Source organism: Rhododendron vialii, chromosome 5a (assembly GCF_030253575.1).
Source record: "Rhododendron vialii isolate Sample 1 chromosome 5a, ASM3025357v1".
NCBI classification, from domain to species: Eukaryota; Viridiplantae; Streptophyta; class Magnoliopsida; order Ericales; family Ericaceae; genus Rhododendron; species Rhododendron vialii.
The window spans coordinates 36,981,728-37,006,957 of NC_080561.1; the positions used below are offsets into that span (position 1 = coordinate 36,981,728).

A 25,230-nucleotide genomic window follows, 5' to 3' on the forward strand; every position below is an offset into this window, starting at 1 on the left:
GAATCAATGGCTTGGTTCGCTTTCATGATCGATTAAATAGAGTTTTCTTTTTCTTTTTTTTCCTTTTGTTAAATAGTGATATTTATGTTGCATGTAACAGGTGTCTTCAATTTAGCGAAAACTGTTTAACTCAAATTGGACCGTCCTGTCACCTTATAGCATGTGTAACAAGTGTTGGGTATGACAAAACTAAATTTTCAGGATTTATGAATACGTTGGCCCCTTTTTTATTGGCGAAAGTCAATATTATTAGAATATTAGGTCTTTTTTTTTAAGGTTTTTATTTTTTAAGTACTTATTTTTTGTTTTACGAGAAAAATTATTCTCTCATAATATATTATCTTTAATTCAAAAAATATGTATTTATTTGAAAAATAAGTACTTATTTCTCTTAGCAAAACAGGGCCTAATTAAATTATACAACATCTTAGAAGAGGAGTTGAATTCCTGAAGTCCTACTTTAGCCCCTGTTTTTTGTAACTTACTAAATTAACTTTATTTAGTTTATTTTCTTAAAAATTTAATGAATACATTTTTTTTAAAGGCAAAAAAATTTCATTAATCATTAAAATTGTTACAAAGATCAATAGAAATAAGGAGACATCATCATATTCAAAGAATAATCATATGCCTAGTCTGAGACCTAAACCCTCGATTAGCAAAAAACCAACTAAGGACACCCAATAGAAACGTAGCCCACACCACAAAGGCCAAAGCCCAGCCTAGGAAACAGCTTAGGATACCCAGAGGCCTAAGCCCAAAACCCTAATTGTTGCCTTCCATCCGATCAGCCACCACACCGGGATCTGAAAATGCCGCCAACATCAGCACCATAGTGGCCTCCACCTGAAAACCAAAAACAAAAAAACAAAAACAAAAACAAAACAAAGCGCTAACCACCTCCTTCACCACCATCCGCCACAAACCACCTGACCACCACCAAAATCGCCACCACCGAACCTAGCGATAGCTTCAATTACGAATTTCACTTCTTGAGGAAACTATGCCATCCCTACTATTTTTGCCCTATTCTACTATTCTCACTATGGTTGAATAACCTTTAGCTCATTAGCTTATTTTTACCAAAAATGATATTTTGTACATCAAATATACACCGGACCATCTTGGGTCCCACCCACTTCAGTAACAGGAGGGCAACGAAGTTGTCTAGTTCAAATTATAACATGTTAAGAAACCTTCCAAAAGTACATAAAAAGTTTATTTCACTTGCTCTCCTGACAACCTTTATAATGTTGATGCCAAAGTGCCTATCTTTTCATCATGTGGCTCAAAAAGCTAGAACTATTCAGATAGCAAAATTTAAAGGCTTTTACACTTTATTAAAATAAATATTCTCTCCATACTTTTAGTTTCATCAGCTCATATTGATTTTCGCAAATAAATTTGGAGTGTGAAAACCACTCCCCTTAGCACAGTCTATTAGGTTTTTACATACTCTCGTCTACTTTTTCTTATTACGATAATACATTTTTTGTGTTATTCGCAGCTCGAAAGAATGTTTTCGATTTATTTATTTTTTACCTCCAAAAGTCCAACCTGCGACTAGAGTCAAATGGAAGCAATACTACTTGCCTGGTCGCATAATCTATTAGTAAGATCTTCCGTTCTGCTCCCAATCTTTGCTTTAATATATGTTCCAGAGTTATCAATGCATTTTTTGCATATCAACCATTAATATTCACTGGACGGAGATTAGCATTTTTCAATTACATTTTCACTTCCAATTCTCACTCTTATGAATTTTAATAGTTTGATACTTTTTACAAAATGACGTTTCACATACGCCCTTGCGCATTTCATTACTTAGCTACTTGCCCATACGGCCATACTTATGTGCACAAATCTGTCATTTGATGCACATGAAACTCTCACTATTTTTTGGTGTTTCCGTGCATCTGACAACTCTAAAAACATCTATAATGTTATAATCAAAAATTGATATCTAAAAGTTGCTACATCAGCTTTTGATTATTCATTTAAAATTATATAATCAAAATTAGATAACGAAAACTTATCACATCATATTTTCAAACTACAAAAAACTAAAAACTGTGTACAATAGAAAATAGTTTTTCTAAAAATAGTTTTAAAACTAATAAAAACTATTTACTAGAAATAGAAAATCGTTTTTGAAACTTTTTTTTGGAAAAATACTATTTCTATTTTTCAAAAATTGTTTTCTTAAAAAAACATTTTTTAGAAAAATATTTATTTTTTTGAAAATATTGTTCGAAAAAGAAAAAGAAAGAGGGGAAAAGGAAAGAGAGAGAACATTTTTGTATAATGATTGAGAATATATAGAGTCTATTAAATTTAGTTATTGTCAAAAGGTTGCTATTTTTGGTTATTCAAAATTCAAAATTTGATTATTTCTGAAGTTGTTAAGTTTAATTATAACATTGTGAACCATATTTTGCACCAACATTGTTAACTTTAAAAATATTTTACTTTTGATTATAGTATTGTGGATACTCTAACGACAGTAATAAGTTGTTACCGCTAAGTGATATTTTAACTGATGTATGTGAAGAAAATAATATGGTTATAAATTTACGAAAACATGGACTTTATAGTAGGAGAATAATTCTTTATAACGCCTATGTAAACATTTATTTTCTCTAAATCAATTACATCGCGCACACGTTGCAAAACAGTGATCTCAATCAATAGAATTTGACGACGTAACATAATATAATTAATTTAAAAAAAACAAATATTTACACCGACAATGTAAAAAATTTAATCTCTTATAGTAATTTATTTAGTTCAACGGAAACGATTCCTAAAAATCTGTGCACCGAAACTTTCCGCACGTAACTCCAGTTCTCTCAAATGAAAAGGACTATTATACCCCCCCACTGGTCAATAGGATGCTGCATGCTGATTTCTCTTACGGAGTGTATGCGAAAAGGACTATTATACCCCCCACTGGGCAATAGAAAGAGCGTTATAAATTGAGAGCCAACTGCTCCTTTTTCTTCTCCGAGGAACGCCTCCAAACCTCCTCTGTCTCCTCTTCACCACCAACCAAAACACAGTCCTAAATGGTAAAATAAAATATCACACATCAACACCTCTCTCTCTCTCTCTTCAATAGAAACCATCAGGGAAGATCGACAAAAGGGACGAAACTGCTACTCACGTAAGTGCTAACACAATCTCTCTCTCTCTCTCTCTCTCTCTCTCTCTCTCTCTCTCTCTCACACACACAACCTTTCTACACAATAGGGTGCATTTAGTTGCTATGGAAGGAAGGTTAGGAGTTCAACTTCTTTTCTGACTTTCGCCGATAAGCTTTTTCGTCAACATCCCTTTTCTAGTTTCAATTATTGGCATTTATTCACTCTTGACTTCATGAGTAATCAGCAATGCCGCTGACTACATTCGGCTAATAAGATTCGCGTAAAAAGTCATCAAGATCTTGGGATTTCAGCACAATTTTCAATTTTTGCACCGAAATTTCGATTTTTTCGGCTCGGATTGATCTCCGGAAATCTCATTTTCTGTGCAGTTTAAGTTAATATACCCTTCTGTTAGTAATGTCCTTTCAACGAAGCTTTACAGGTGAGATGAACTCAGAAAGGTGATTTTTCTTCTACTTGGGGGTGATTTAATGGAGAATATTTGATCCAACTCTCATAGATCTCAAAAATAAAATAAAAAAGCTAAAAAATTCTTTGATTGTTCATCCTCTCTGTAAAGTTCCTACATCAAGCTTCCTACTCTTCAAGGAAAAGTAATTACCTGGCCTCCCTCCCCCTCTCCAATATAATATCCCAAGGAGGTTGGCCGGTGATCAAGTCCCAAGACTTATAAACTTGTTCTCTCTTAGCTCTCGGGTTCAAAATCGGCAAGTGCGGAAATTCTCTCGCGATTGGTTCACGAGGACCAGTCGAGGTGAGCTTATACTGACCTAGATACATAATTAAATTCTAAAGTATACTCACATACATACACATTTATATATGTACGAATATGTATAATAACTTATAAGTATACGGTCGGTCATCTTCTCATTCATCAGTTCCTTCCTTTACGATCCTTCCGCAGAAGCTGTCTCCATTTTTGCAACTGGGTCTTTTATTATTCCCCGTTGAATACTCAATTTCGCACTAATTTATGGCGCCCTTTCATTGAAAAATCAGTTCTGAGTCATAATTCAACCCTTCCAAAATTAAAAACGTCAATTAAAACCCTTTTTATTGTTTCTCTCTCCTCGATTTCATTAATCTAAGATCTTCCATTAATATCTGCGCGTAACCGACGAATTCGCAGCTAATTGCATAAACTGGGTTCAGTTTCTTGAGACAGTTTTGGTTTGGATTTTGGAGCAATGAGAACAGAGCGCGTGAGGAATTCCAAGGTATGCTAATAATCAATCAATACCCATTTATATTCATGCGAGTATACATATATAGCGATGCTTAGGAACACAACTTCGAACACAATTTCATCTGTCGAGTCATTCAGTAGTTCATGTGGGCCCGCATGGAATAGGAAATTCTGTTGTGCAGAGGAGTTCTACATGGTCTAGTGCGGCATCCGAGCCGTTCGGCAATCAATGGTTCATATTTCATCTCGGCTCTTGCGAATCTAGGTCGGTCATTGCCGAGATGAGAGTTGGACGCCGAGACGGATGGATGAGATGCCGCACTACAAGATATATATCGAACGGTTGCGGATACCATTATTGTGTTAGGAAGATGCGTTCCTAAACTTCTTTTTGTTGTATTTATATACCAGTATATGCAAAGCTGAGAGAGAAAATGTTTTGCAGTCTTCATGGCCAAAAGTGGTGGTGAGAAAATGGCTGAATATCAAGACTGGCGCAGATGAATTCCATTCTGATTACAAGATCAGGGGTAAGTTCAATCCTTGGTTTTTTTAATTTTCTCGTCGATTTTAGTTCTGGGTATAATTGTATTTGGGGCATATGTTTTTTAGAACAAGACTCCTCAGTAGTTGAGAGGCAAACTGCATTTTTCGCCGGCACAATCGTCAAGAACATTAATCGTGCCGAAAATCATGTTGATTGGAGCTGATAGGCATGTGATTGATGGCATTTATCATTAGGAAATAAACTTGACACCCTGGATTAAATGTAGTTCTTTAAGACAAATATTTCCAATCAGGAATGGTTTAGATCCGTTCCACGTAGTTTTTGACATGATTGATGTTTTTAACAAACACCACAAAGCAGGACTCGGGGACGCTGCCAAACATCTTGCCGAGCGGGTGCAGGGCGCATCCGGACCATCAAAAAGTTTTTTCAATGGTCCAAATTGTCGAGACAGACAATCCAGATGCGCTTGACAGGAATCGCTTGGCAGCATCGTCGAAATAAACTCGAGATGGGCCTGAAAATTGTCCATTGGTTATTTAAGAGATTTGTTGTTTTTTGTGGAAAAAAACAGCTATGGTGGATGGAAGAAGTGAGAGAAGAAAGAGTTGCTCTGACAAGGACTCCTACGTCGTCGTACCGGAGGAGCTTTCAGGTAATTTTCCCGTGGGTCCGCAGAGCACCATGTACTGTACTCCTTCAGCCTTTTGTTTCGTCGATGGTAAATCTTTCCTTCCACAATTAATTTCTGATCTCACCAGAAGGCTGGTTGATGGAAGCTAGAGATAGTATTCAACGGCCGAGATTTGAAACCGGGTGTACCACAGTCGCGGATGATCTCAACCTCAGGTTAGGCAAGTATTTCTAAATTGAAGGTTAAATTAGGAAATTTGTTAGGGCTTGTTTGCTTAGCCTGTTTATTTGCTTCTTTTTGTCAAATAAATTAAATAAACAAATCAACAAAATACTGCTTAATATTTACGTACTTACTAGTGCAACCATACTTTTGAAGAGAAGTATAAGCATATCGTTTGATGACAAGTCAAACGAGCACTTAGGACCCATTTGATAATTGTATTTTATTTGCTCGTGTCTTTACTTTTTATTGTTGTGTCTATATTTATTCAAAAATAACAACAAATAAATAAGACGTAAAAATCAAACCGGCTCTTAGTATCTCCATATTTTTACCCCAATTACTGGCTTAGAAATTGGCAATGGCCAATCAATTCAAAAAGATTCTCTCTTTAATCTTGCTTTTTAAATTATAAAGGTAATATGGGGAGCAATTATTGAGGGGTGTTTTTAGTATTGAAACATTTGTAAATTTTTATTTATGGTCGAAAAGTTGTTAAGTGTTTTCGGTAGTGAATAAGTTGTTGATAAATATTAAGTTTTTCCGGTAATAAATAAGTTACTGATGGTTTTATGAGTAGAGTTGCTGTAAAAAAAATTATTGACAATTTTTTTGTTAATGAAAACGAGATCGTATAATTACAGGATGTTCATAGGGACATGGAACGTAGGAGGGAAGTCGCCACATGAAGGGTTGAATTTAAGAGATTGGCTACGGACGCCTGCCCCAGCTGACATCTACGTCCTTGGGTATGTACAACTCTACACTCCTCCTCCTTATTTACATCCCTCCCGCTCAACTGATATCTCTCCCTCTCGAACGTGGTATGTACTGCACAATTTCAATCGTTCAAAAGTATTTTAGTACACTTTTAATAAAATGGCACCTTGGTGGGCTCTCCTACTTTGGTACACCATGTAATAGACCAGCATCATGGAATCTCATCTTTAATTTTCGTTTTAAACTCCGGAAAAACAAAGCCGGCTAGGTGCTCTCTCACTGTAAATCTTTTGTTCTCTCACCAAAACCCGCTGCTTAGTTCTTTATGCCACTCTCCTACTACTTCCGTATCAAGAAGTTCGCCATTTATAGCGTAGGCATGTCCAAAACCATAGACTATTTCTTCATGTATGTTGCAGTACCAAGAGCATCTCCAACCAAGCTCTGAAACACAAAAATAGAGAATGAATGTGACATATTAAAAGAAGATTTTGTAATTTATTTTCTCTTTTTGCACTTTATGAGAGAATTTTGGAGGAACCATGGTACTTTTTAGAGATTTGGTCTCCAAAATGAAAAGCAGGGTCTCTATTTTTGGAGATCCAAAAGTAAATTTGGGGTCCAAATCTCTAAAAAGTGCTATGGCTCCCTTCAATATTCTCTCATAAAGTGAAAAAGAGAGAATAAATTACAAAATCTCTCCTCAATATGTCACATACATTCTCTATTTTTGTGTTTTAGAGGATGGGTTGGAGATGCTCTAACCCATTTCTAAAACTCCTAAATAGAGAATGGATGTGACATATTGGAAGAAGATTTTGTAATTCATTCGCACTTTTTATACTTTATGAGAGAATTTAAGAGAAACCTATCGTACTTTTAGAGATTTTGTCTTCAAAATGGAAGTAAGGTCTCCATATTTGGAGAACCAAAAACAATTTAGAAACCCAAACATCTAAAAAGAATAATAGATCCCTCCTGGATTCTTTTGTAAAGTGCAAAAAATAAAAATAAATTACAAAATCTATCTCCTATGTGTCACATCCATATTACGATTTTAGAGATGGGTTGAAGATGCTCTTAAGTGCATGTATTTGTTTGAAACTCCCTCCCAACCACTCATTAATATGAGTTTTCGCCTCAATGTCTCATTTACCCCGAGTAATTCTGGGAGTTCAAGTGAAGTGAATTTTACAAGTTATGCGGTTAAAAATCACATAATGTATCACTAAGATTGAACTCGGAAACCCTACAGTGCAGAGGTATAGTTTGTAATTCGAGCCATCATTGGGACTATTAGATTGTAGAAATGAGACATAGTTTGTAATTCGAGCCATCATTGGGATTATTAGATTGTAGAAATGAGACAGTTCGAATTGTGCACTACAACCCTATAGTAAAGGGCGCACTACAAAGTCCGATTAGAGACAAAATAGTAGTAATCTCGTACCTTAATTTGGAAATTAGTGAAAAGTGCTAATGAACCACGCGCCAACATGTTACGTTGGGTCTTGTGTTTTTTCTTGACGCCAAGTTATAACACATGCACACCAGCTCATCAGTAACGTGCCCGCAGAAGTCATCCCCCAAGTCCTTTCTCGTGTCCTCTTCATGAGAAATTCTTAAGTGCCGGGTGGGTACTATGTTAACCGGTTGATGTGGTATCCGAGTAAGCACATTCGAGCCGTTCAAAAGTGTATTGAACGATCCAAATTGAAACATTTTCTCTCCTCTCTCCTCTCATCTCCACACTCTCTCTCCTCTTTCTCTCTCTAAATTCGAGCCGTCCAAAACTCAAATGAACGGTCCGGATACACCAAGTGGGCACCACGTGGACACTGAAAATTTTCTCCCTTTTCAAAGTTTCACCCGTTTGCCCCACCGCCCCTACTACTTTTTGCTGCTGCTTCCTTGACCCCTTCCACGGTTCCACAATCGAGAGTGCTGACGAAGTGAATTACTTATGTCATAAATTTAAAAAGAATATTTTTTTTTTATAAAAACCTAAACTCATAAACCAATCACAAACTCCTCGCTAGGGATTTGGAGGGTTACTGTTGAACTTCATATAGATACGAGGTCGGATCTCCTCTGTCTCAAAAACTTCTATGCCTCTGAGGTTTATTTTTTGATCAGCAAAACTTTTTTATAAATCTTTGAATAAGATTACAAAGTTTTAACGGATCACGGGCACACCGATGAACGCCACCGAAAATCAAACCCAAAAAACATTTCGGCGGTTGGATTGAGTAATTTTTTTTTTTTATGTTTAAAATTTAACGGCCGGATAATCTCTCAAGGGAAGTTTTGACTAACCATTTTCACCCCGTTATTGTGGATATCAGGTTCCAGGAAATCGTACCACTCAACGCAGGAAACATACTCGGGGCAGAGGACAATAGTCCAGCTGGCAAGTGGCTCTCCCTAATCCGCGAAGCTTTGAACAATAACACAACTGACCCTGAAGTTTTGAAATATTACAATAGTTCCCCTAATGTTGACCTAAAACAATCACCACCGAGTGCAAAACCAAGAGTAAGCTTCTCCGACTTGCTCTCACTAGAAGATGAACTCAACGATGAGGATTTTCAGAGGTTTCTGAGCTCGAATTCAAACTCGACGGAAGAAGGCTCGCCTGGCCGACCTAGTACCAGTAGTCTTGATAACCATCAATATTGTTTGGCAGCTAGTAAACAGATGGTGGGTATTTTCTTGTGCGTATGGGTTCGAGTGGACCTGTATCGCAACATTAGCAATTTGAAGGTCTCTTGTGTTGGAAGAGGCATCATGGGATATCTTGGCAATAAGGTAAATAGCTAGACACATACTAAACTCTTCAGTTGAGCTTCAAAATGTGTTGTAGTTTGAATTATTACTCTTTTAAAAGAACCTGAACAAGTTCCAAACGAGCGATCACAAAATGAGCTCAATCTACAAGTGGGATTCTTCGTTCTTATATATTTTTCATTTTTATGGGTTAATAGGGATCAATATCAATTAGTATGACATTGCACAAGACAACATTTTGCTTTGTTTGCACCCATTTGGCCTCTGGAGAGAAAGAAGGCGACGAAGTCCGAAGAAATTCAGATGTTATGGAAATTTTGAAGAAAACAAGGTTCTCTCATGCGTGCAGAGGACTCGGGAAAGCAATCCCTCCTGAGAGCATTTTGGAACATGAGTAAGTGTTCGATCATTAAGTTCCACATTCAAGATATTGTAATGTAGAAGTTTGATCTGTATCCTAACTTCTTTAACTTTTCCCCCTAATTAGTAAGATCATTTGGCTCGGAGACTTGAATTATCGACTTGCTTCGGGTTGTGCTGACACACATGAGCTACTGAAGAATAACGATTGGAAATCACTTTTAGAGAAAGATCAGGTTAGAGAGACTTAATGACGGATTCGCTCTCTTTTTTTTGTTTGTTTTATCTCTGTCCTCACCCTATGTACCACCTTTAGGAATTTCTCTAGTTGTTACTATTTAATCACTTGTCTATGTGAAATCATGTTATGACATTATAATTGATGTGGCCCTGTTGGCAGTTGAGGATAGAGAAAAGAGCTGGCCGTGTGTTTAAGGAATGGGAAGAAGGGAGGATATATTTTGCTCCAACTTACAAGTACCTCACCAACTCTGATAATTATGTTGTCCAAATCTCTACTTCTAAAGAGAAGCAAAGGACTCCTGCCTGGTACTTATTTTACTCTGCATTGCTCTACAATCAAGTTTTACAATAATTTGGTTTCATTTGATTACATTAAGCTAGCGATCCCGGTCAATGTCTCAAAGCATCTCCAACCCACTAGGCATATATGGCCTGTTAGCAAATATAGCAAATCATATACACCTTTATATTCTCCAACGAACTCGATCTGTATGAGGCGAGGCGTTTTGGCTAAGTCCATCCTTACTCTTTACGTGTAGCCGTGTAGGTAGCCAAATTTCACTAGGCGAATCCCTTTCCCGGCTACCAAGGACAATCTCTATCCTCCCTCTACCTCTCTTTACCTTTTTTCTGCAACTTCACCGGTATATTCTTTCACCACGTATGTAGCAAGAACATTTCTCTTGTAAAATTTGTTAAAGTTAATTTTAATTTTAGAGAGTGGGGTTTGAACACATAGATGGACAAGTGAATAGGTAAAATATAGATTGTACTTTTAGCTAGGCAAAAGATTCCACTAAGTGAAAATTGCAACTCAACACAGGGAATTAGGGGCTTACATTGATCCATATGGAGAGAGAGAGAGAGAGAGAGAGAGAGAGAGAGAGAATAAAGTAATGCACAGACCACCTGGGTTTCTCATTGCTTGCATTGGGAAACAACTGATCAGTCGGTTCAAGCTTTTACTTTACTCCTGTCATAGAATAAATTCCTTACGCCGACCCTGTCAATGTTTAATTAACTTGCACCGCCTTCCTTGCTTAACCTGTCTTAGTTACTGCAAGGAGATTCTATTGGTCAAATACTTCATACTGTCTTTACTCATTTTATACTACTAAAGCGTTTTGAACAAATTTCTTAGCATTTGAATCTTGAATTTATGAAGAGACCGTGAAATCCCACCTCGGAAACATATAGAAATGTCGAGGAAATAGATAAGGTAATGGGGACTTCGGATTGGTGCTGTGTAATAGTGTACACAGCACCGTACTACGCACCATCCCCAATTCAGGTAATGCCCACTACCAGCTACTACTAACATAAGTTATAACCAAGGATGGAGTCACAGGAGGTCTAGTGATGATGACCATCATGACAAGAATTTTAGAAAATATAATGTAATTATTATATGTAAAAAAAATTATCCCCAATGTATATAGACCTGTCACCGCTAGACTTTTTTCACTATTATTTGCTATATACTAGTCCTTAATCTTTTAATTTTTTTTTTTCAAGAAAGGAGACCCAAAAAAGTTTTCCGAAACAAAAATCATCGATGCATTTTAACGACATGAAAGAGTGTCAGACACAATTTAAGATGTCCCAGTATAATAAATAGATTAAATTAAAGTTAGATCATTTTTCGTACTCCATGTGTACATGACAAACTTCATTTACTATTGAGTAGTTTTTATTATGTCTTTAAAAAATTTCCTAGAGCCGATGACATTCGTATTTTTTATGCATCTTTTTATGGCTCCTTTTATTTTTTAAATATATATTTCGCCACTGCTAGGGTAAAATCTTGGCTCCATTCCTGGTTATAACTTTTGAGTCACTTGGTTAGGCTAAAGTTTGGTAGGTCAGATGGTACAGATGGTTACTATCTAGATTGGTACGAGGGAAAGAAGATGTTTAACTATGGAAGGAAAATGTATAACTATATTTGGTCATATTGAAATATCAACTCTCTCTCTAGCAAAATAAGCTACCTAATTTATCACTTTTTTGGTCATATGGAAATGATAGGTGCGACAGAATATTGTGGAAAGGTGAAGGACTGAAGCAAATATGGTATGTGAGAGGTGAGTCCAAATTCTCAGACCACAGGCCAGTTTATTCTCTCTTCTCAGTCCAAGTCAATTTCGCCAACAAAAACAAGCCCACACCCATTACTAGCTCAACCACCACCAAATCACCACCACTGCTGCCACCGCGACCGTTGCCGGTTCCAACTGCCAGTGGATTGCCACCAATATGTTTTGCCAAAATTGAGGCAGATGAATTGTTGCTCATAACCAGGGCTCAAAGCTGCATACAGAGCACACCAAGGTGGCCACTCCAATGACACACCGACGCGTCAACAGGACACACTGGAGAAGCATCCCTCTGACTCCGCCGGAATTTTTAACGGTTTTGTGAGTTCTAAAAAATTCGTGGGCTTTTTACTCTCCGGCAGAGGTGACGGAGACCATAGTCACCATACCTGTACTTTCATTTTTGTTCAAAAGAAAATTTTACGGGCTTTGAGTGTCATGATTGGCCCAACCCATATTCTCTGTTGAACCAAATTGAGATAAGTTACAAAATGACATGCGGGTTGGGGCGTGCCGGCACGCCGGATGGATGACACGTGGGTTGATCAGGGACCGTTGGATCATGATGACTGATGATGGACAGAGAGTGGTAGCTACTTATTTCAACATGGAATTCTGAGCCGTTTTGACCATTGGTTTGAAGAATGTAATTCAGCTTTGTTATGTTTGATTCTCGCAGTTTTATCTGTGAGATGCGAAACAGAAATGATTCGTGCACAGCAGTCTGTGCACATAGCACAGCCCGATGCGAAATGGGTTCGAAAAGGATCTGTGCGCTCGGGTACAGACAGAGATCGTTTCTTCTAGTATATATTTTTTTTTGGAGGGGACGGAGATGAGATATAAATTGTTAATTGGTTAAACATTGAATAGCTTTATAGAGGAAGGGTTGACATTAGGAAAAATGAGAATCTTGTATTAGTTTATCGAAATGTCAAAGTTTGTTCTAAGTTTACTTAGCGACCAAAAAAAATTTGTACTAAATTTATGTTGTGTGATCTCATTCACCCAAGATCGTCTGTCCTGAATTCACTCTTTCATATACAACAGTGTTTATGTCCATTTTTTGCAACAAATCTCGGATCAGCACTGGAGAGCCATTTAATTAAAAATTAATTAAATTGGGCCAATATTCATTGTTTACTTGGGCTAAAAATTAATTAAAACTCATGTGAAGTGAGATGCATCGAATAATTTTCCATGAAAGTAATTATTCGGAGAAGATGGGAACGGTTATGCACAGTTGGCGGACTAATAAGAAAACTTGGAAGGTGAAGTAGCAACCCATGATCGTGAATAACCGCCTCAAACCGTGTGGCAACCCACAATCGCTCTACGAGTTAGAAGTCAAGAATTACGACGGCAATCACCATCCAAGTTAGGCGCTACAAGTCTTGACACGCCTGCACTCAATCAATCAACGCTTACAATGCATTCTCACATTTGCACGGCATACGTGTGTTAAAAACGAGAGTTAAAGAATCTTTGGAATGTGGACGAGGTATATAGTTCGGATAACGGATCTGGTCTCGTCTTGTTTATGTAGAAGCTTTAATATGGGAATTGTATTGCATAGGATAATTTTACAGTAAAATTCCACGTATTTGATTAGTTAAGTTTGACTCGAAATGAGAATTGGTTCGAATTTAAATAATTCATAGTTCTTTATGTATTAGTTTGGGAAAATGACGGTCCAGAATGTATTTTGATAATTAATACCCCGCCAAGGACATGCTGAAAATATTGGCAAAAGACGTCATTGGCCGTCATTTTCCCTCTTAGTTTTGGATGTTTGCCCACCATCTCTTGCTACTTAAAAACGGGGTCATATAATCAGATTGGGCCGTGGGTTGTCGGCCAGGCCTGCTGCTGATTTTTGGTCCGTGGGCTTTACTGAGAACTCTGAGTTTTGGTGGGCCTTGACCCAAGTTTTGGTGGGCTGATCTTCCCATGATTTGCCCAAAAAGAATTCGTTTTTTAAATTTCCTTAATGTTTTCAACCCAATTTTTTATTATTTTTTATTTTTTGGGAAATGATTCAATAAGCTCCTGTTTGTTACGAATGATAGTAGTTTTCTCTTAAATTATAAAAGCCAGTTTTCCAAAATATACACACTTTTGTTCTTCTCCCATCTTTTGGGAAAATATTTGTCTCCCTGCACGATTCTCAATAACTTTTTCTATTTATTTCTCTTCATTTATTACCACTCAATACATCAAAAATAATTTTCAAAGATGGAAACCAAACAAAAGGTGTTTATTTTGGTCCAATTTATCTTGGGTCAGGTAGTTAAATCAATAGTATGCTTTTGTTACAAGTCCATATGACCTAAAAAAAATTTTCCGGCATTTTTTACTCTTTGTAACTTTTTGTTGAATTTTTCGTCTTAAATTTGGGGGTTAATCATTTGTTTAGAGAAAAAAAACCAGAAATGTATAAAATATAAAAATGTGGTTACTTTAGACAAAAAAGATAGTTGTTTGATATTTTTTCGTCTTTGGTGAATTTTTTTTGTGTTTTAATGATTTTGATCAATTTTTTTTTCCACTTATTACAACCACTGCTTAGTGCAATTAGTCAGTCATTGCCTCCCTTTTGTGGAAGGTCTTGGGTTCGAGCCCACAGAGAGCAAGCCCTTTAGGGGACTAGGGCTATGGATAGCTTCTGGTCTCCTCGTGCTAACTCCAACACCCCCACTAACCCCCGCTGATGTATATCGCCGTGGCAAAAAAAAAAAAGAGTCCTCTCGTCTCCCTGACTCTAACACTCCCACTCTAACACCCCTACTAACCTCCGCTGATGTATATCGCCGTGGCAAAAAAAAAAAGACTCCTCTTGTCTCTCCGTGCTAACTCTAACACCTCCACTAACCCTCGCTAATGTATATCGCCATGGAAAAAAAAAAAAAAAGGCTCCTCTCATCTCCCCGTGCTAACTCTAACAGCCCTGTTAACCCTTGCCGATGTATATCGCTGTGGAAAGAAAAAAAAAAAAAAAGACTCCTCCCGTTAAGATGAATATTTTTAATTAAAATAATCAAATTAATTTAATTAGTAAAATAATCACTAAACAGACGGTCCAGATCGAATATTACTCCTCCACTTTGACGGCACGGATTGTGGTCCACGATAATCTTCCGAGTGAAAAATCCTTACCCCAACCAATCATATGTATCTCGCCGCCGCCCTCGGCCGTACAATCGCCGGAAAAACTTGGCCGGAGAGATTACGGTCATCATTAATAAAGGTACACACGTACGTGAATATTTATATGTAATCTCATCGACTCACTATTCGCTTCCGTTATGATGTATTACTAGGTTTCAAATCGTTGAATTTTCGCGCTCTCTTTTTTCTATGGGAGAAGTAGGATTCCGGTACGGCCTTGTGTTTGGTTGCCGAGAAAATTTGGTATTTGTTAAATACAAGAGAGTACTACAGCATCTGATTGCTCTGTATTCTCACTATTCTGTTCTTCAGTTCATAAGTTTTTTTTATTTTAATAACGAGATGTTCGGGCTAGCTTGCGCTCACCTCGACTAATTTCAGGGCCTTAAAGGTTAACAAACAACCGGACAAGACTCCAGTGGCCCCAAGATTTAGAATATTTGAAACCTATGACCTCATAGCACTTATTATTTTATCATAACCACTTGGCTCCGTATTCTCACTATTCTGTTCTTCAGTTCATAAGTGTTTTTTTTTAATAACGAGATGTTCGGGCTAGCTTGCGCTCACCTCGACTAATTCTAGGGCCTTGAAGGTTAACAAACAACCGGACAAGACTCCAGTGGCCTCAAGATTTAGAATATTTGAAACCTAGCACTTATTATTTTATCATAACCACTTGGCCAACCCTTCGAGTTTCTTCAGTTTATATAAGTTATGAAGGATGAAAGTTCGGTATATTAGTTGAGCTTGAACTGAATTAGGACGAGGAATTCCTTATTTGTTTTTGTTTTTTTTTTTTTGTGTGTAGTGCTGGATGATTTAACTCTCCGTTGTTTTGGGCGGAAAACACTTCCTCTCTTTTTTTTTAAATAACCACTCCTTTTTTTTGTCTTAATGTGAATTCACTATGTTGTACTTCCAAATGTAAACTAGTATACAAATGGAAGGTTAATTTTGCAAATTCACATCACAAGAGGACAAAGAGGGAGTGTGGTTATAAAAAAGGGAGTGTGAAGATCAATTACTTTCTTCAAAAAAAAATTCCGTGAAAAACAAGTTCCTGTGTTTGGTTCAACGGAAATATAAAAATCAATGGAAGCGTTTTCCGGGAAACATTCTCAAGTTACAATCAAACACTGGAAAGCACATTATTATCCAGAAAATGTTTTCCAGAAGACGTTTTCTGCCCAAAACAGACAGAGCGCAAAGAATTCACGTTTAAGAAGAAGGTAGTGAATTAGACAGATCTTCTTGGGCAGAACTTTTGGATCTAAATTAGACTTATACTCTGTTGCTTTACATGCTCTACACACTGAATCGCACACACATACATAGGCTGATTTTCCGATTGAAATTGGAGGTGAATTAAGAAACCTCATTAGTAGCTTGAATCGATGCACCGTTCAATCTGTTGGGAGCTGTAGGAAGTTGGTCATTCACTTTGGAGGCTCTGAATGTGAGCAATCAAGTTTATTTCGACATCATCCCCCTTAAACCTGATTATCAAACTTGTTCATTCCAAGCATTATCTTTATCTGGTTGAATACCTCTCCAATCAGGGTGGATGACAATATCATGCCCACATTGCCAGGATCGACCATATAACAAAGGGGATGACAGCACCATGTCACTAACATACCCATTTCAAGAACACACCTCAATCATGTTGGTTGAAGTTATCCGGACAATTATCGGGTCCTCCATTAACCGGAAATCTTTCCATCTTTGAAAGGTAATTTAAGTACGTGGTTTAGCCACCAATGACCATTTACTATATTTGGCTACACCTCTGGTTTCCACCTCAAAAAATTCCTTTGTCAGAATAATTCCTAGCAGTGACTCGTGAATTTTTCAGTGTACATATGGTAGGATGAAGGGCAATAGCTTAGTCTCATAGAGTCACCTTGTTCAATAATAAAGGTAGGCTTATCCTTGTTTTGTGCTCATCACTGCCATCATTATTGTTTAGAGACAAGGTTTTGTTGTGCTAATAGGAACCAGTGTTCCACAGCACCGGAAAAATCTTTTGGTCTGCTCAAGGTTTAGCAAGTTTTATTTTCTAGATAGGTTGTGTTGACACTTGATAGTTCATCACATGTTTTTTTCTTGTGATTAATCTTTGGCACAACTTGGTTGAAGCCCGTTATCTTCTCGGCTTCTCAACCTTTGCTCTTACTTTGTGAGTTGTAATTTAGCAGGGTCACTCTCAAAAGGCAGACTTTATGTGGATCTAATACCAGTTAATCTGCTTAAGGTCAGGATAGGATATATTTTATAGAAGTTCAGATATATAGGGGCCAGTTCTACCCACACAAATTTTAACAAAACTTTAACACAAGATCTCAGCCATTCATTTCAATGGCTGAGATTAGAACACGCTCTCTCCTCCCTCTCCATCTACTCACCTAATCACCCTTCCCACCCCCCCATCCCACCACCACCACACACCCCACCATTCTCAGACCAACTCCGGCCGGCACGTCCATCTCCAGAATAGCAAGTATTTGTCTTTTCCTGCCCCAGTGGCATTAGATAAAGGTACTCTGTTTACTTTGTATGAATCCAATGATCTCCAGCTGGGAAGATTTTTCAATTCTTTGAGGAGGGTAAAGAAATACGACCATTGATTTTCTGGGGAGTTCACTTGATAATCAAATTTGCCTAGTCCAGTTTGTGGTTCTCATAACAATTCCATGGCATATAAATACTGAAAAGGTTGATAATTAAATTTGCCTAGTCCAATTTGTGGTTCTCATAACAATTCCATGGCATATAAATACTGAAAGGGTTCACAGCTCCTAAGGTAGACATGAGATGTGGTTGGCACAAGATATTAAATGACTACTTTTTGCTACGTGCCAATGTCAAAGTTCATTAAAATCAGCAGCACTTATGATAAATACTTGTATTTCATCTTTTTATAAGCGTATGCCTTTTCGTGTATAATTTCCAGTTTGCGAGGATTTAGTATCTCATTTAGGTTTTCTGGAATCAAACGCTGCTGTATGGCATCTCATGAACAGAAGCAAGAAAAACTACGACATTTCTCTTCTAGCTCATTTTTCTTCATACGATAAGTTGCAGACGTAACAGACCCCTACATAGACGAACTAAGAAGGTTTCTTAACTTCAACTATTAAATAGGCTCACCTTACCTATTACGGTAAAATGGCTCACAAGTAGAGTAGATATTTAACAAATAATTCACCACTATTAACTTCATTCCTTAGAGCTAAGAAATTGCAATACAAAAATAATCTATATAAGTTTCTCTTTTCCGGCACTATCTCCCATATAAATGAGAAGCTTGGATAGATAAATAGTCTTTCCAAAAGGATGATGCTTCGGAAAATGAGTTTGGTACTGTTTATTTCCTTGAAATAACTGAAGTTAACCCCATCAGAAAATTCAATTGCTAGGCTTAATCTGGTTTCCTTTGTCACGCTTTTGTTCCTCTACAGTCATGGTTCCTTCGTTTGATGCATTTATGGTGATGACGCCATGACATGGAATTAAGTCTCCATTGTTGCCGCTCTCTGTCAGTTGCTTAGCTTGTGTTGTTTGCTCGTCAGTTATTAGAGATTCGGACTTGTAATCCTTGCTTTTACCCCATATGACAAGATATAGTCCTGCCACTATGACCATCGCGCCCATCACCCTGTAAATTACACCATCGCCTAGGTCATTTCCCTTTTTAACCAGCTGCTTGTAATTAACAGTGTGTATTGAGAGATTACCTTCCCAGGGTCATTTGCTCAGCCAATATAAAGGAACTCATCACAGCAACAATCACCATGCTGAGTGGGCTGAAAGCCGTTACGAAAACGGGTCCTTTGTCTTTCATTATTACTCCTTGAATGTAGTAAGCAAAGCCCGAGCAGACTATGCCCTGCGTGCATGTTTTTAGAAAAACAAAAAGTTGTAGTAAGTTACCAATGTTGGCAACTTTGTTCTCCTTCTCTTATTAAACATCCTTCTCTGTGGTAGTTGCAGAATTTTAGTTCTAGATTAATATCTATTTTAATATAGAAATGTAGAACAAAACTCGGTCTAAACAAATTTTTGAAGTTGTGTCATGAAAGTGATTTCCTATATTGTTCTAAGGATAAAACAAATTTTGCAACTGTGTTTACTATAAATGAGTTAACCGTTAGGGCAAAGTAGTAAAATTACTTGAACTCAACCACCCACTCATACACCTAATATGTTGTTTGATTTTCTTATCCATTGAGAACATTCTAGCTAAGAAAGAAATTTTCGTTTTTCTATTTATTCTCCTTACACTGTAAACAGCTGCCAGGAATTTAGCGTCCCAGTTTATAGACCAAACACTGGCTTTTCCCCTTTCCATTATAAGCGCCACTACTGCTCCCTGGGCTGTTCCCAATATGCATATCCAAGCGGTGAGGGAGAGCTCAGTGGGATATGTTCTTAGCGTGATTGCCTGGATAAACACAAAAGATTAACATGATCTCGTAAAACATGTAAATTTTGGTGTCTGTTAGTTTATAACTATATTGGCGTACTTGAAGGTTCATGAAAGCTGCCCAGCTGAAGCATCCAACTGTGATCATTAGCGACCCCTTAATTGAATGTTTAAGAGTTAACCCGGCCCCTTGAAGTTCAGGAGTGCTGCTTCCTTTTGCCCTAAACAGCTCAATAACTGGGCCTTTTACCAGTGTCATGAGCATGGCTCCTGCAACAGTGGCTACCGTCCCCATTATCTTAGCTTGGCTGCGAATGCTATTAATCTTTAACTTCTCCATCCTACCACAGGGAAATTTACAGACATACAAAAACCATATCAGACATGTTTATAAAAAACCCATTTCTGTGTCCATGCCGGTGCATACTTATATTGAACCTTATAGTATTTTTTATTGTATGGTATTGATTACCTTAGAACCCATGCCATAACAAAAGTTATGGCGGGAAGAATGTTGGACATTGCAGTTGCAAATGTTGCTGTTGTGTATTTCATCCCCAAAAAATATAGGTTCTGGTCAATGACTGGCCTGCACACACACGTGCACAGAGGGAGAGAGTAGCTTGTAAGAAGGTCATTGCATGAGGAATAGGAGGGAATAAAAACATGTGTAATATTTGGTGGGAAATTACTCGAGTAAGCTCAGCAGCATAATTTTGGCAAAGATTGAGAAAGTCATCTTCGGTCTTGTTTTCCTGTTGAAATGTTATGTCATCTGTTTGTGTTACTTCTATGGAATTATCACATGAGACACACACACGCATGTGTGTGTGTATATATATATATATATATATATATATATATAGAGAGAGAGAGAGAGAGAGAGAGAGAGAGAGAGAGAGAGAGACTTGTCCAAAATGATCGCAAAGGGGACGATGACAATAGTGGCAACGGCATGGCGGTACACAACAAATACATAATTGCTCATCCCCTCATTCAATGCTACCTTGGAAAGGATATCCATCCCTGCAAACCCAAATTGCAAGAGAATGACACCAATGAAAGGCTTCATCCTCTGATACAGCTTACCCATAGTTACACACTGCTCTCTTAACTACTCAACGCTCGTGAAATTTTGAAATGGAAATTTAATGAGCTCAGTGTTCATATTTGTAGTTGTTTCGTTTTCCTGTTTTGTGCAACAATGTTGTAGTAGTCAGATTCAGATATCTTCAACATGCTTTATAGCAGGGGAGTCCACTAACAAATAAAAAGTCAATTATTGCTTAAAAGGCCCTGTCACCAAACATCAACAGGAGACATCTTTCTTCGCGCAAACCTATTGGTGTCCACCTGTGACAACAAAATTGCTTATGAAACATCAGACCTTAGTGCCTTTCTATTTTTTGTCATAATTGTTTGACCGATGACTAAAGCTTTATGGAGTCGCTTTTATCAATATAGAGCTCTCTCAAGTTGATTTGTGATTGGTTCACAGTGTTGTTCATTATTGGCAAAATTGTACGCCACAATAAAGAGATTCCTCGTATTCTTACCATTTAACTGCCTGTGTGGGTTGTTGTTTTCACGTTCAAATGAGATTTAGTTCCTTAGTTAAATTGTTCCTATTATAACACCTTCATATAGTCATAGTACCCGGTCTTAAATCTGCAGGATTGATGTCTAGGGTACATCGGTTTCATCTCCATATGCAGCTACAGAGGTCTTGTGGTCTTGAGCAAAAGGAATTTCTGTGTTAGCCCACAGAACTTGGCAAGTTTCTGTTGGGAAGATACGTCCATGTATATATGTATGCGTAGACATCATTTGCATCATTGCCATTGTCGAAGGTGACGTTGCATTGTTTAACTGATAAATCCCACTTGAACAACTTCTTTCCGGTGCTTTAACATTATTAGTTTATGGGCTAGGCTGTGTCATGGCACTAGGCACTATGCATTGTGTACCATGTACTTGGCACTCAAATCCCACTAATCCATACTTTACACTGTATATTTTTCTGCCCTGTGCTTTATCATTTTGCATAGACATCCCATTCGGAACTCCATTAGCATCCTGTCATATATTCTGGTGTCCCCTTCACATCAAAAGATTTGTCCTTCAATAAGTGGGTTCATGCCGTGCACGCCACTTACTCCTTGACAAGGTTGTGCCACTGGGACTATGCTTCTGCTTACAAAAACTGATCGCTTAAAGACAGTTTGTTCTTGATTTGTTGATGGAGTTTTGTTTACACTGCAAATCAGGATTGTGTGTGCATTAATGAACCGTCCTTCCTATCACTTCCGGGTCTGTACCAAGGATAATTACTTGGTCCTTGTTCCTTAATCCTTTCTGTCAAGTCATCATTAACAGGCTTGGAAGAGAAAATTAGCAGCACTTTGAGTTATCGAATGAAGATGTCCTCTTTATTCCTATTTGATGAAATAGTTGATTTCAAAATCGGTCAAGTTAAATTGCACACGTAGGGGTGGGATTTCGTTGGGTTAGCGTAATCTCAGAAACACACATGAGGTTAGCATAACTGTAAGAAGCTTAAATGCAGGTCCGCGTAATTAGCCCTGTAAGTTGAGTCGGGCACGGCATGTGAAGCTAAATGTACTGGGATATTTGTTACGTGAACTTTATCCTTGTGGATCCCTTTACATCCAACAAAAGAATATGGAGGGGCTATGAGAGCTAATCTTTTAGTGTCCTAGTGTGGTCAAAAGTGTCCTGAATAGAGTGATGAAGCTTTGCAGACACACCATCTTTTGATTTCCTTTTTTGTTTTTTGTATTGTCTTTTGTTTTTGAGTGGGTGGGAGGAATCTGTTTGCCTATTGGAATGTGTATTTGGGTGGGGGGGGCCTATAGGTAATTTGGTGGAATTCCTGAGAATCCGAATTAAACAATGCAGGAACCCAGAAGCATGAGAAGAAAGCTAATGTTGATTAATGGAAGAATGAAATCTGATTCTCCTACAATCGTCATTCCCTTACATTCATGCGATTTGTTTTGCCGATAAACCCTTCTGTTCTTTCTGTTTTGTATCCAATGTAAACGCGTAATTCACTATCTTGATTCTCGCTAGGTTCTAGCCGAGAATCAGGTAAATGACAGCTTTCGGAAGTCATGTTTGCAACTTTTTTTTGTTCTGTACTTGCTTTATGATCCGGAATTTGTTTCCGTTAGTTGAGTTCGGAGCTCATCTAGCTATATCGCAATGTGCCGTTGGGTATCTTGCATAAAAATGTTGTTTTTTCAACTTGCTGGTTCAATTCCACTTTGCAATCCATCAGCTTCTTTCTCAATTCAAGAAAGATTCTCTGCTTCACAAGATTCTTATACCTCATCTGGCTTCTTTTGTGGCCATTACCTAACTAATATTCTGACATAGTTCCGACGATGACACTGACAAACACCCAACACCCCCATTTTCCCCTAGGATTCGCGATTCGACCTCAACATCGTAGGACAATGGAGGATTATGAAAGTATATTGCGTTGATAATCAAAGTATATTGTGATATCATGGAATCGAATCTATTATCTTGCAAAAGGATGAGAGATATGAACAAGAAGCTTCACGAAAACTAGTGTTTTCTTAATTATATGAAGCCAGTAAACAAACAGTGAATCCATGGGTATTTGAACCCGAATATCAAAGACTCGAGATTTCTTAGAAGACAAGCGATCACATTCTTCAACTGTTGGATTTTGGGCAATGTGGTCAGTTTGTAAATGACTGAAATTCTAGCACACCTATAAACTTTCCCCGTGTGCTCTTCGGATCAATTCCTAAATCCATTTTTTTGGCAGACCGCAGTTTTGGACATACTGACCAAAATCCAATGGTTTTGGATCGAAGGGAGCAAAATTCCCCCGCGTTCTAATTTTTCCAATTTTGTTAGTTTCATCCGTGAACTTCCGAATTTGTGTTCAAATAGTCCAATCCATAGCGCCCTGTCTAACTCAGTTGATGATCATTTGGATTGCAATTTTCACCTGTGAAACCCAGGCAATGGTGAACGATAGGGGTATTCTGTGGAATTTACCCACTAAGAGCATCTCCAACTCATCTCTAAGAGCAAGTACATCAAAAGAGGTAAAAGACTTTTTTAGCTATTTTACCTAAGCAAAACCCTCAAATAGGCATTGCAGCAGATTAGGTAAAGGCCTAGGTAAAATGCATCCATCAACAGTGCTTAGGTAAATATACATTAGCACTATTCCCCTTCACTCTCTCTCCTCTTCTCCCCTCCTCCTCTCACCTGTGAATAGGTAAAATTAATATTTTAATACATAATAGGTAAAATAGATAGTATTGGTGTAGTATTGAAAGAGATATGACTAGGTAAAATGAAAAATGTGTACTGTTCACTAATATTTTTGACCATGCACCGATGTATATGCTCTAAGAGCAAGTTTACCAGCATAGGTAAACTATCGTTATAGATATTTTAGCTCATCAAAGTGAGAAATGTTCAGGTATAGTAGCATAGGTAAACAAGAAGGTAAAATTCCTTTATCTACTGTTCTTCGCTTCTTTTGCGTAAGAACTATTCACAATCTACTCATTATTTTATTGTTCCTCTCTCTCTCTCTCTCTCTCTCTCTCTCTCTCTCCCCTTCTTCTTCCTTCGCAATAAATAAACAATAAAGATAAAAGGAAAAAAGTGAAAAAATGTATATTTTAATTTGTGTTAGGTAAAATAAATAGTGTTGGTGTAATTGTGAAAGAAAAGATTGATAGCTAAAGTAGAATTATGAACTATTCACAAGGTAGTATACCTATCCACCAGTAAACTTGCTCTAATAGTCCAAAATAGAGAATGAATGTGACATATTGGAGGGAAATTTTATTATTTTCACTTTTTGCACTTTATGAGAGAATCTAAGAGAGACCAATATACTTTGGTCTCTCCTAGATTCTCTCATAAAGTGCAAAAAGTGAGAATAAATTATAAAATCTCTCTTTAATATGTTACATCTATTCTCCATTTTAGAATTTTAGAGATGGGTTGGAGATGCTCTAAGAGCATCTCCAACCCACACTCCATTTCTTCATTTTGGAGGAAAAACATTCTTCAATCCATCCTATAAAACTCTCCTTCATTTGGGAGGATGAACTTTGATCCTCTAAATATAGAGGATGAAGGAAAAAATAGATGATCTCCTCCAAATATGTGTTGGAGTTGATAAATAGAGTATTGGGTTGGAGTTGAGATAAATAGTACAATCTTCTAAATTTACTTTTCAAATAAAATAGATTAATTTGGGAAAATCCTATGTGTACCGACCATTTTTGGACCGAAACCGTACCGACGGCCGCGCGCGGCCGTCTCCGGCCACCGAACGGCCGATCCGAGCCGTCCAAAAATTTTAAAAAAAAAAACCGAGGGGCCCAACGCGGGAATCAACGTCATCCGATGTGTGTAGGGTGCTTGATCTAAACACCCTATTTTTCGTGTATACATATATACACGAAAAATAGGGTGTTTAGATCAAGCACCCTACACACATCGGATGACGTTGATTCCCGCGTTCGGCCCCTCGGTTTTTTTTTTAAAAATTTTTGGACGGCTCGGATCGGCCGTCCGGTGGCCGGCGGTACGGTTTCGGTCCAAAATGGTCGGTGTATATAGCAGTACTCATTAATTTGATCCTCTCAAATAGAGATTTGGAGGGTGTTGGATTGGAGATGCTCTA

At 37.7% G+C, this 25,230-nt stretch overlaps 2 protein-coding genes and 1 long non-coding RNA gene across 7 annotated transcripts; 2 read left to right on the forward strand and 1 right to left on the reverse strand.

Annotated features, from left to right (window-relative positions):
• Positions 1 to 3,005: 3,005 nt before the first annotated feature.
• Positions 3,006 to 12,935, forward strand: LOC131326341 (type I inositol polyphosphate 5-phosphatase 8). 4 transcript variants are annotated; one of them, XM_058359094.1, is made up of 11 exons: positions 3,006 to 3,163; positions 4,297 to 4,384; positions 4,799 to 4,883; positions 5,436 to 5,516; positions 5,626 to 5,710; positions 6,362 to 6,466; positions 8,783 to 9,245; positions 9,422 to 9,618; positions 9,712 to 9,820; positions 9,985 to 10,133; positions 11,856 to 12,935. In XM_058359094.1, exons 2-11 carry the CDS (start codon positions 4,355 to 4,357, stop codon positions 12,172 to 12,174), a joined length of 1,623 nt encoding a protein of 540 aa, XP_058215077.1. In that variant the 5' UTR covers positions 3,006 to 3,163; positions 4,297 to 4,354; the 3' UTR covers positions 12,175 to 12,935. The 4 variants fall into 4 exon arrangements, with proteins under 4 accessions (XP_058215077.1, XP_058215074.1, XP_058215073.1 ...); XM_058359091.1 differs by having other exon boundaries at positions 4,320 to 4,384; positions 5,623 to 5,710; XM_058359090.1 differs by having other exon boundaries at positions 3,009 to 3,163; positions 5,623 to 5,710.
• A 5,278-nt stretch (positions 12,936 to 18,213) lies between these two features.
• On the reverse strand, positions 18,214 to 20,762 carry LOC131326342 (WAT1-related protein At2g37460-like). The gene is made up of 7 exons (XM_058359095.1): positions 20,429 to 20,762; positions 20,213 to 20,275; positions 19,993 to 20,109; positions 19,621 to 19,861; positions 19,377 to 19,538; positions 18,832 to 18,983; positions 18,214 to 18,752 (listed from the first exon to the last, which is right to left on the reverse strand). The coding sequence occupies exons 1-7, from the start codon at positions 20,611 to 20,613 to the stop codon at positions 18,503 to 18,505; spliced, it is 1,170 nt and encodes a 389-aa protein (XP_058215078.1). The 5' UTR covers positions 20,614 to 20,762; the 3' UTR covers positions 18,214 to 18,502.
• On the forward strand, positions 20,212 to 21,530 carry LOC131326343 (uncharacterized). 2 transcript variants are annotated; one of them, XR_009199981.1, is made up of 3 exons: positions 20,212 to 20,344; positions 20,407 to 20,865; positions 21,195 to 21,530. It is a non-coding gene; the product is annotated as an uncharacterized LOC131326343 (long non-coding RNA). The 2 variants fall into 2 exon arrangements; XR_009199982.1 differs by having other exon boundaries at positions 20,221 to 20,344; positions 20,403 to 20,865.
• The last annotated feature ends 3,700 nt before the right edge of the window (positions 21,531 to 25,230 follow it).

Excerpts from the sequence above, each read along its gene's own strand:
- LOC131326342 (XM_058359095.1), bottom strand. The coding sequence starts at position 20,613 with ATGGGTAAGCTGTATCAGAGGATGAAGCCTTTCATTGGTGTCATTCTC. Across the intron at positions 20,110-20,212 it reads ATGCTGCTGAGCTTACTCGA|GCCAGTCATTGACCAGAACC; the intron begins GTAATTTCCCAC and ends GTGTGTGTGCAG. Across the intron at positions 19,862-19,992 it reads GTTATGGCATGGGTTCTAAG|GATGGAGAAGTTAAAGATTA; the intron begins GTAATCAATACC and ends TCCCTGTGGTAG.
- LOC131326341 (XM_058359091.1), top strand. The coding sequence starts at position 4,355 with ATGAGAACAGAGCGCGTGAGGAATTCCAAG. Across the intron at positions 6,467-8,782 it reads GCTGACATCTACGTCCTTGG|GTTCCAGGAAATCGTACCAC; the intron begins GTATGTACAACT and ends TGTGGATATCAG. Across the intron at positions 9,821-9,984 it reads CACTTTTAGAGAAAGATCAG|TTGAGGATAGAGAAAAGAGC; the intron begins GTTAGAGAGACT and ends CCCTGTTGGCAG.